The 10315-nt window shown below is 34.0% G+C and overlaps 1 protein-coding gene across 2 annotated transcripts; it reads right to left on the bottom strand.

Annotated features, from left to right (window-relative positions):
• Positions 1 to 475: 475 nt before the first annotated feature.
• LOC111518117 (terminal nucleotidyltransferase 4B) lies at positions 476 to 9817 on the bottom strand. Of its 2 annotated transcripts, none has more exons than XM_023174460.2 (5): positions 9281 to 9817; positions 8378 to 8571; positions 4748 to 5337; positions 3555 to 3785; positions 476 to 2859 (listed from the first exon to the last, which is right to left on the bottom strand). In XM_023174460.2, exons 1-5 carry the CDS (start codon positions 9601 to 9603, stop codon positions 2623 to 2625), a joined length of 1575 nt encoding a protein of 524 aa, XP_023030228.1. In that variant the 5' UTR covers positions 9604 to 9817; the 3' UTR covers positions 476 to 2622. The 2 variants fall into 2 exon arrangements, with proteins under 2 accessions (XP_023030228.1, XP_023030229.1); XM_023174461.2 differs by lacking the exon at positions 9281 to 9817 and adding an exon at positions 8835 to 9023.
• Positions 9818 to 10315: the final 498 nt, after the last annotated feature.

Below are 10315 nucleotides of genomic sequence, written 5' to 3'. Positions count from 1 at the left end.
ACTGAATGAAATCCCGACTTTATAATTTCTAATGTTTTTTATAGATTTTAGTGATTCAAAAATGTTGTTGGCTTGAATTTGAGAACTTATGAACTACGAAACTTTTGCTTCCAAGTGTTTGGCATATCAATTCATTTCAAAAATTCTGCAGCAAAAAACTGAAATAATCGCAACGCCACTAGCTCAGTGCCGAATAAAAATCGTCGAATATTTGGCATAGAATCTGCACCCCAGTAAGGGATCAATGACGAAACAACGGCAACATTTTCGAGATATACCGAGTGTCTTTATTTACTCGTTTCATGACGAAAATACAAGCAAAAAGCGAGCGTTCTGTCGTGGTCGTCTTTTTCGTCGTGCCTCGATTATCGAACAATGAGGAATCGTCTTGCACCGTCGAGTACCACGATAAATTACAACAGTAAGTTTGCGGGGTACGCGACAGAAGGGAGGAAATTTTGCACAACTAATCGAGGCACTTGTTAAAAAAAAGCCATTGTTGTCGAGGTTTTTTAGTGTGGATCAATAAGGGCAGAACCGATCATATAAAAATCTACGGTATATCACAAAGTTTATGGGTAAAGAATGGTTATTTTTCATAGTTTCGTTCAAAGGTTTATCCTAGAATTGGGGGTGAATTTGAAAGCAATTTCTTTTTAAAATAATTTCTATTGTATCAGTTACAGTCCACTCGAATGCATTTTAAAATTTCAAATCGCTTTTGAAATCCACGATTAATTTATAGTGATATGTCCCTTACAATTTCAATTTGAAGGTATCAAAAGTTGCGATTTGAATAAAAAATTCATAAATTTTGTGAAAGTGTATCACGAGACAAGACGTTATCATTGCCACAATAATAAAATGTTCTGTTCGAATCAATGAATTTAAAACATATAATTTGCCACTAAAGCAGGAACTCCCTATGGAAAGAAACTTTATTTTTTGGGGCCCTGTAACTATAACCTGTTTCGAGTGATGTAACCGGAAAAAATTATTGAAGCTACTATATCGAAGAAGAGAAAGTTATTAATGTCGATATAACAAAATTTTCAGTGTGAATGAATGATTTTTAACGTTTTTCTGCCACTGAAGCAGGAACTTCCTATAAAAAGAAACTTTATTCAATGGGATCTTGTAGCTAAAACCTATTTTGAGAGATATTATAACTGGAAAGAGTTTATTGGAGCCACTATAACTCAGATGAGAGAGTAATTAATGTCACTGTAACTGGCAAAACCTCAAGTTTCGATAAATTATTTCTAGTGTAAAATTCCAGACTAAAGCATTGATAAAGACTTGTTATACAAAAAAAATAATGTGACCCCTTTTCCAACATCACTATAACTGGAAAAAGTTATTTCATCACTATAATTGAACAAAAATATCAAAAATGTATAGTCATCTTAAATGACTACTTATCCAAGAACAGAAAAAGAGAAACATCAGTAAACTTGATTTATTTTGAAAAAAAAATTATAGCTGTAAATTGCCTACAGTATTCAGTATTATTACTGAATTTTTTTAATGATACTAATGCCGAATATTTTGAAGATTAGTTTATTTGACATGTACCTTTAATTAAACCTTAAAATTTAAAAAAACCTATATTTTTCTAGCGAACTGTACCTGACAAATGAGAAACAATTTTTCAACGTCGCTATAACTGAATAAATAATTTTTTGGAAAGACGTTTTGATTCAGCCGCTACCAAGCTTTCAATTCCATGTTAGATGGGATATATAGTAATTCTAAGACAAAAAATATTATTTTTTTTCTGCTTATTGATAACCAGTTTCTATTTTCGTATTTTAGTTATTTTTTTGCGTTTTATAAATTTCATAGCATTGATTTTCATTACATTTTTGAATTTTTTTTTACATTTCAGTTTTTCCTTATATTTATTTACAATGGCTTAGGATCGAATACTTTACAGTGGAGCCCCACCTCTATCTCATATCTTAACAAAATTTACCGCCATTACTTCGTAGATTTATATATGTCGGTCGCCCTTCGAAATTTCTTGAAAAAACGATTTCCTTCCTCCGTGAAAAAAATATCAAATGAATGAATGCAATGGCAAAAAAAATATTCAAATAGGTAATTTTTGTATGGTATATATTGTCAAATTTCATTTTTTTTTTTATGTTTCTTCATTTTGTGTCCTTACGGTCAAAGTATAACCTATAAATATCAAACCGGTATAAAATAGAATCAATAACATTCTAAAAGATGCGTGGCGTGTCGAATTTTCCAACTTTTTTATTTTTTTTGTTTTTTAATTCACTACTCATGAATTACCGATAATTTCTTTCAAACTAATATTAAAATATATGCATATTTTTTTGGTCCGACACGCCACCCTGTTACAAAACAAAAATTTGCCAATGGTAGTTCTTCGTATCGTTGACTCGCAGACGGATACTGAAAAAATTTCAAAAATCCCTCAAATCACTCGTGTGAATCGCTCTGAGGACTCTTTTTTTTTTCGTCATGAATACTCCTCGATATCGACAAACAAAACGCTAAACACTCTAGGCATTCGCAAAAAAATAGCCGTGGGAAACGAACCTGCCGAAAACCAACTGCCTAATATCCTTCCTTGTCAGCTGACTCGAAACGTTATTGCTTCGTTGGTTTCCTGCGTTTCATGCTGTTGTAGGAGTTGTGATTTCCGTGGCTATTGCTATTGTGATTGTTGTGGTTACTGTTGGCGTGGTGGTGATTGTTGTTGTTGTTGTTCCGGAACCCGCCTTTACTGCTGCTGCGCCAAGTCATATTCCTGATTTTTTGGGGGGCCTGCCGCGTAGGGATGTAGTTGACGTTGGGGGAGTTGTCTCTTGAGGGTAGGTCAGAGCCCTGGAAGCGATAGGAGATTTCAGGTTTATCCCGGATGGGTAGAAGTTTATGAATACAACAATTACGTCAAATCAACTTGGTTGAAATAGAAACATCAAAACAAACAACATTTTGAAATAAACTAAAAGCACCCCACGAGTAGTTCAAATGTACCCTCAGGGTTTTTTTTTTAAACAAGTTTTATGACTGCTGCAAAGAGAAATTTATGCTCAAGGATATCAAAGTACGCCAAATCAACTTGTTTGAGATAAAATCATCAAAACTCACTCCATCAAAACAAGGAAAGGATGCTGAGATGGATGATTTGGAGATAAACTAAAAGCATCTCACGAGTAGTTCAAATGTACCCTTTGGGTACAATTTTTTCTTTCCAAGATTTGTGAGTGCTGGAATGAGAAATTCTCAAACTTTGTAACCTCCTTGGAAGTCTTGGAAAAATCTGCAGGCAGTTAGTTATATATTTAGTCTATAGATTTATGCTTTGTATGTTTGATAGTTTTTAGTGCTGGTGTTGGTTTTAATTGTTTCCTTTAGCATTTAGTTTTTAGGCTGCTTTTTATTTTGTATATTTCAATATTTGTATGAATTTTGTTACTGTTTCTGGATTGAAGTATATTTTTATACATGTATATTTTATAACATAATTTAGGGTTTTTCCGTTTATACCGAATAAATAAATATTATCAAGTTCTCACCTCTGAGCTACCTCCACTGTCCTCTGCGCTGGACCCGGTAGATCCGATGCTGGAGGACCTCGACGGCCTTTGCCTTATCGTTTCCTCCACCTTTAGCCTTTGCTGGATTACATTCTCTCTCACCCGAATTATCCTGCCGAGGATGGTTGAGTATGCACAGTTGCTGTACATTAATGTGGGATGCATTACGCTTGTCAAGACAATATAGGCATACTCGAATGCCCTTTTGACCTGGAATGATAACGGTTATGAATAAATGATAATAAATTGATTTTTTTTACCAAAAATGTCAAATACATATAGAAATAGTCTACAAATAATATGCTTCCTTCATTAAAACTCATTGAAAATAAAGAAAGTTCAGTATTATCATAATAAAATAGACAGATACAAGAATAATTATCTTCTGATGTGGAAAACGTTAAAAACCCTTGTTTTCAACATACATTTCCTAACCTAATCCAATTTGAAGATGAATGGGTTAAGTACTAAAAAAGGTGAACCTGACATGGCTGAAACTTTCAACCTATACTTTGTAAACAGCATCCAACATGTAGTCCAAGGTATTAAGAATTCCGAACCATGGTTCAATTTTGGTAATAATTTATATTTGCCCTTCAGCACCTTCAGATTGATTACCTTAAGAGATTTGAATGATATAATTGGGTCATTAGACAATAAATGTAGTATCCATGAAATCTTGAATTCTAAAATATTAAAGCATGTATTTGAAACAGCTGGTCATGCAATCCTCAATATAATCAATACATGTATATTAGGGAATCCTAATTCAATAAATAAATTTAAAAAAAAATCTTTATACATTAAAAAATGTGGGAATGTTTTGAAGATTTTCTTTGTATGAAGATGAAGTGGAAAGCCAAAATAATTCTTTCCCCTTTCAATCATTATTCTGTTTTACCTTCGATTCTGAGTTGTTATCTATTTTAGTTTGAATTCATCAGTCGCTTGAAAGTTCTTAAGTGTTTTTTCACAACATGAACATGCGAGTTTCATGAGAAATAAATTCTCAATTTACTCAAGGACATCCCATTATTCAATAAACAAAGATAGAGAATTTCATTTCTCCTCCTTTAGCAATTGACACACTTGTAGAAATTGTGGAAAACGAATCCAAGTTCATCGATCTCGGATCGAAAATAAACAAATAAAATAACGAATCGAAAACTCACCTGAAGCACTCCGTAACTACTCCTGCCGATATCGTTTGAAGGCTGTAGTGGATCCTCGATGCATAGCATGCTAGGCCTGTGCCCATCAACCATCTCCCTCTGCATTTCGTCCTTATCCAGATACCGTCCACCGTCTCGTATCCTAATACCAGTCTTCATGTAGTTGAACTTCTTACCGTACAACTCGAAAAACTCTATCAGCAAGACCCCCAAGTTGGCATTGTTAGTACGGATGCTCTCTTGTCTCGGATGCAGTTGCAAAAAGCTGATGCACATGAGAATCAAGCTGTAGCTCGAGATGCCTCCCGTGAAGACTTCGTTCAAGTCACGTTCGAGCAGGAATTGTTTTAGGACGTAGACGAGTTTCGGTAAGACAGGGAACCTTTCAACGTACGTCTTTATCAGTTCAGCAGATTTGACTCCGTTCGACATGTTGAAGGAAATGTCCACTTTGATGTCCGTCTTTTTGTCAGTCAACTTCACGATGGGAACAGACGCTTTGTCTAAAACTTTTATGCTGTCATGGACAGCTATGTCTTTTTCTAAAAATTCCTGTTCAAGAGTGCGCAGGGGCAAGTTCGACCATTTACCTGGAAATGGAAAAAGTTTTCATGCAAATTACAAGCAGATTGAAATTCACACTATTATTTTTATAAAATAATGTAATAGTTAGCGATAAGAAATATGTTCATTGTCAAAAGTACACCTTTTCAAGTTAGAGAACATCCATACTAAACCATGGTAACTATATAATGATCTTATGTAAAGTAAATAGTCTCTAGATAGATATAGATGATCTGTTGAAAAAAGTGTGTGGTTGTTGAAAGTACAACTCCATGCTATTATATTATAACTCATTATGGATTCTGCCAAATACTTTATATAAAAATACATTTTTTTCTGAAAGAATATCTCTGGAGTGTATGAAATTTATGCATTCACAATTTACTTGATGAATGAATGAATGAATGAATGAATGAAAGAAATACCGAGGCGTTTATTGTTTCTCTGTCAGATAAATTTGAATTCTTTTTATACACACGAGCCTAATGTTGATAATTTAGCTAATCTTCTGATTACTTCATTAGAGAATCTTGTCAATCGCTATTACCATTAGTTAAAGTCAATATTTCAAATAAAACGCCATTTAAATGGTTCAATGATAATCTCAGACACTTGCGAGCGTGACTGGAAGCTATTTCTACGGTTGCTGCCACTTCCAGAAACCCTGCAGATAAAGAAGCATACAATAATTACCGGAATCAATACAGGGCTATGATAATAGAGACAAAAAACAAGCCTATAATGATGTCATCAGAAATTTGTCAAATATAGCTCGAGATAGTTGGAAAATAATCAACTACGAGAGGAACCATTCATATGCTACGGATAACGAAGACATTATTCTCCAAGATGACTTATGTAATTATTTCGTAACTGTTGCTAACGATCTTATACATTCCTTGCCATCCAAGGGCATTGATGCATCTAGTTACCTTAAATTCGTGCCAGTTCAAGGCAACTCATTTTTTCTTGAACCTGCAGCGGATGCTGAAGTTGAGAGTGCAATACTTTCTTTGAGTCGTTCAAATAGCTTATGATATCAACAGCAAAATATTAAAAGATTCTCTTGGAATTATTCTGAACCATTTTACAATTCTCATAAACGAATGTTCCTGTCAAGGTGTATTTCCCACTGCTTTCAAATTATCTAAAGTGGTGCCTATTTTTAAAAAAGGTGATAATATAGACCCTCAAAATTACCGACCCATCTCTATAATCTGTACTCTTGGCAAAGTTATCGAAATAATTTTAAAAAACCGTTTAAGTGCCTATTTCGAAAAATTCAATCTTCTCCACAAACACCAATTTGGTTTTCGTGCAGGTAGATCAACAGTGTCAAATTGTCGCCGCGATTATAAAAGGATTTGAAGAAGGTAAACATACTGTTTTAATTTTGTGTGACCTCATGAAAGCTTCCGATTGTGTCTCTCATGACCTCCTCCTCAAAAAACTGGAATTTTATGGGATAAGAGGTCCTGCACTTTCTTTTATTCGTTCATATTTGACCGGTAGAAAATAATATGTATCTTCAAAGAGCGGCAAATCGGATATACAGGAAAATCCACATGGCGTCCCACAAGAATCTGTTTTGGGACCACTCTTATTCATCATATATATTAATGACCTTTTCTTTTTCATGTACCCTCATGATATGGTGTCATATGCGGATGATGCTACTTATTTCTCATCCCAAAAAAATATTGATAGTCTCCATACCACTATCAACCAAATTGAAGACAAAGCTGAGATATGGTACAATTATAATAAGCTTAAACTAAATAGACTGAAAACTCAAACCATTATTGTCTCCAGTCAAACTGGAAGTTCTGTAAATCTTTTGGGAATCCAACTAGACGACTCGTTAAATTGGTCCACTCATAACGAGAGTGGACCACTCGACACGCGTTTCGCCAACAAAGTTAGCATCCTCAGGAGAAGAAAAAATACCCAAATTTCGTTTGACAACATCCAAAGTGAATTCTTTAAACTTGAATTTATATAATAAAATTCCGTCAAAATTAAGAAGTCTTAATTTTGATCAGTTCAAAATCAGAATGAAACAATATTTGAAATCTAAATGTTTTTACAGTGTGCAAGAATATTTACAAAATGATTTTTGACATTATTATAGTTGTATATAATAATAATGTATAAGAAGGGGAAGTTTGTTGTTAATCTTGGTATAGAATTCTTGTTGCAGATTTATGATATTGTTAGCCTTTTTTAAAATTGTATGTTTATGCTATATTTATTATTGATTTATAATTTATATTATTGTTTTTTTTAATATATGAAAATTTTTTCAGAATTTGTGAGAATTAGACTGTTATGACCTGATATATACATTATGTAACGTAGTTAAATAAACGAATCTATCTATCTATCTATTTTAGTTCTTTCAACTGTGTAAAACTGTATGTACGTGTTGTATTTTTGTGTATTTTATCAACATCTTGAAATAATCACCCACTATACTGTTTATTAGTCTTTGACTAAATATAACAATTGGTTTCAAAGCATTCAAAAGCATATTAATCTAAAATGTGAATATTTTGAAAAACAATAAGAGTTCATTAATTTTTTTTTCCATTTTGTGAATACATAAAAGGTGACCCGTACCAGCAACAAGATATAAAATTACCAAAATTGCAATCTATCTTCAGATTTCTACTCGACAGTAATTCCATAAAATATGGTCACAACATAAAGTCATAAAAACATTCAATTTCCCTGAAAGAACTTGAATATTTAATCTCGTTCTTTGTTTTTTTACCATAATCTGCAAAAAAAAAACCTAGTTTCTTGCAGTCAAATCTTTTTATTTCATTTCCTTGAATTATATGCTTTATCTTTGCTGCAAAAGGGAACAACAAAAAAATTATGTGGAATATTATCTTCAGTTAAAACCTGTTTTTTTTTTTAAATTATCATTTCAATTTCTTTCAGTGATTGGTATTTTTGCAGCGGGCTGCACATTTATGGAGAATGTGAATCTTTATTAGTCATACGAGTCCTGTACTTTTGTATAAAATTTCAAGTACGAAAAATAAAGTAACGAGTACTAACCTATTACAACCAGATCTATATCGCTAGTAGGTAAGTAGAGGCCGGTGCGATACGATCCAAAAATTTCGACCTTCGCTTCGTTCCATTTTGAAGTGATGATTTTTTCTATACGTTGGACAACTTCTGCTCTGATCTGATGTTCTGCTTCCGTCGGACTCATATAATGGTAGAAATGCTCAATTTCTTGGTGCAAACTAAAAAAAAATCTAGCTGAATCCAAACATTGCTGACAGGTGAACCCAAAAAAGGGCACACAACTTATTGGAGAATGAAAAAAATTAAGAAGTTGGGTCATATTTTTCAGATTCTTACAAAAGAAACCAATTTCTGTAAATAAATAAATGTACGCTTATTTCATGGGATTCCCCATCATAAATATGACTATAACTGATAAATTATGAAGATTACATCAATGAAGTGATGTCATAGAAAAATTGTAACCAAAAAAATATATTACAATAAGAGACAAAAATCGGTGAAGGGGTCCACGTAGGGGCCCACAGGATCTGGTCTCAAAAACATCTTCATCCTGAATATTTATCAACTTCACTAGAACTATACAAAACTTGAAGTGCACACAACCCTTTATCTCCACAAGAATGTACTAACAGCAGTAGTCAAGCTTGTACTCTGCCTACCATATTTTTACTGATTTTAGGAATTCCAAGGTCAAAAAAATGGGCCCGATAAAATATCCCAATATTAGTGAGTTTTTATGTAGTAGCAAAACATTTCACAAGCATCTCCCGCGGCATTTTTTGCCGACACCCTATATCGCCCAAATTGTCAAATAACTGACAGTCAAGGCCATCTGATGACAGCTGTGGGAGTTAAATACAGAAAGTCGGACGATATCATTTTTTGGTTATAAGACCACGTTTTTGGCACTTTCTCACGACTCACCCCATAATGCCCCTCTGATATGGAAAATCTACAGGTCTCCAAGGACATCCACCATGATTATGCTCCAATTTTCGGGACGCCACCCGAGTTGTGGACCTGGCATCTTTCCGCCTTCTGCTTGCCATAATGGGGCCTTTATCTGACTTGCCGTTCATTATGTTGGCGTTATGCGTCGTAAATCCGTTCGTGAATGTTTCCACTTCACTGTCACCCTCTTTTAAATTCATATTATCGAATTCTTGTTGAGTCTGCCAAATGCGAAGCCACAGAAGCTTGGCGGGTCCCTCTTGTTCCGGTTGAAACCAGGATAGCGAAGGATCCATCAATAGCAGTCCCGGAAGTCTTTATAGTTTCGTCACCATCGGTTTATTTTGATTTATTGTACCAATATGATTGAAATACACGCTAAAGTCACACCTTGAGCATATCACACGACCGAAAAAACTTGACACTACTGTAGTTCGACGGTAACCCGCTTGGAGTTCCGACGATTTTAAGCTGGTAAAAGCGCGAAATTTGAAATTTTCATTTCGATGACAGCTATTTTAAATGAAAACAATATTTGAAAGTTCAATAACGTTAGTCGATGTGTCATTTTTTTAAAGTCCTAACTGGCAGGACATTATTCGTATTCCAGAAAATATATCATTCAATTGTTTGGCCTTGTTTGTTCCTATGAAATTTCTGGAATAAATCCAGACGCTCTCGTTTCGATTGGAGGATCCGAAGTGAGATACGGAAATGTACGAAACGTTTTTGACCAATAAAAACGGTGAATCGAATTTTCCGCCAATGCGATAGTGATAGCGATGACTAACACAAATATATGTATTGTAGGAGGGACACAAGTATTGGAAATTATATTATTTGAATTCCTAATAAAACAGTTTTCAATTGGCGTGAAGTTCAATGAAAAATTATAATATAGTTTTTAAGCGAACTTTAAAAAATTAGGTAGGTCAATTAATATAGCAATTCACAGGGGTTGTGTTCATTAACAGAGACCTAACCGGAATAGTTTGTTCAGCAGTGACG

Source organism: Leptinotarsa decemlineata, unplaced genomic scaffold, assembly GCF_025532065.1.
Source record: "Leptinotarsa decemlineata unplaced genomic scaffold, Ldec_3_MD MMD2_tig00026282_RagTag_RagTag, whole genome shotgun sequence".
NCBI lineage: Eukaryota > Metazoa > Arthropoda > Insecta > Coleoptera > Chrysomelidae > Leptinotarsa > Leptinotarsa decemlineata.
The sequence above is the reverse complement of the archived record's forward strand: the minus strand, read 5'-3'. Positions and strand labels throughout refer to the sequence as shown.

Excerpts from the sequence above, each read along its gene's own strand:
- LOC111518117 (XM_023174460.2), bottom strand. The coding sequence starts at position 9,603 with ATGGATCCTTCGCTATCCTGGTTTCAACCGGAACAAGAGGGACCCGCC. Across the intron at positions 5,338-8,377 it reads TATAGATCTGGTTGTAATAG|GTAAATGGTCGAACTTGCCC; the intron begins GTTAGTACTCGT and ends TTCCATTTCCAG. Across the intron at positions 3,786-4,747 it reads GTAGTTACGGAGTGCTTCAG|GTCAAAAGGGCATTCGAGTA; the intron begins GTGAGTTTTCGA and ends TTATCATTCCAG.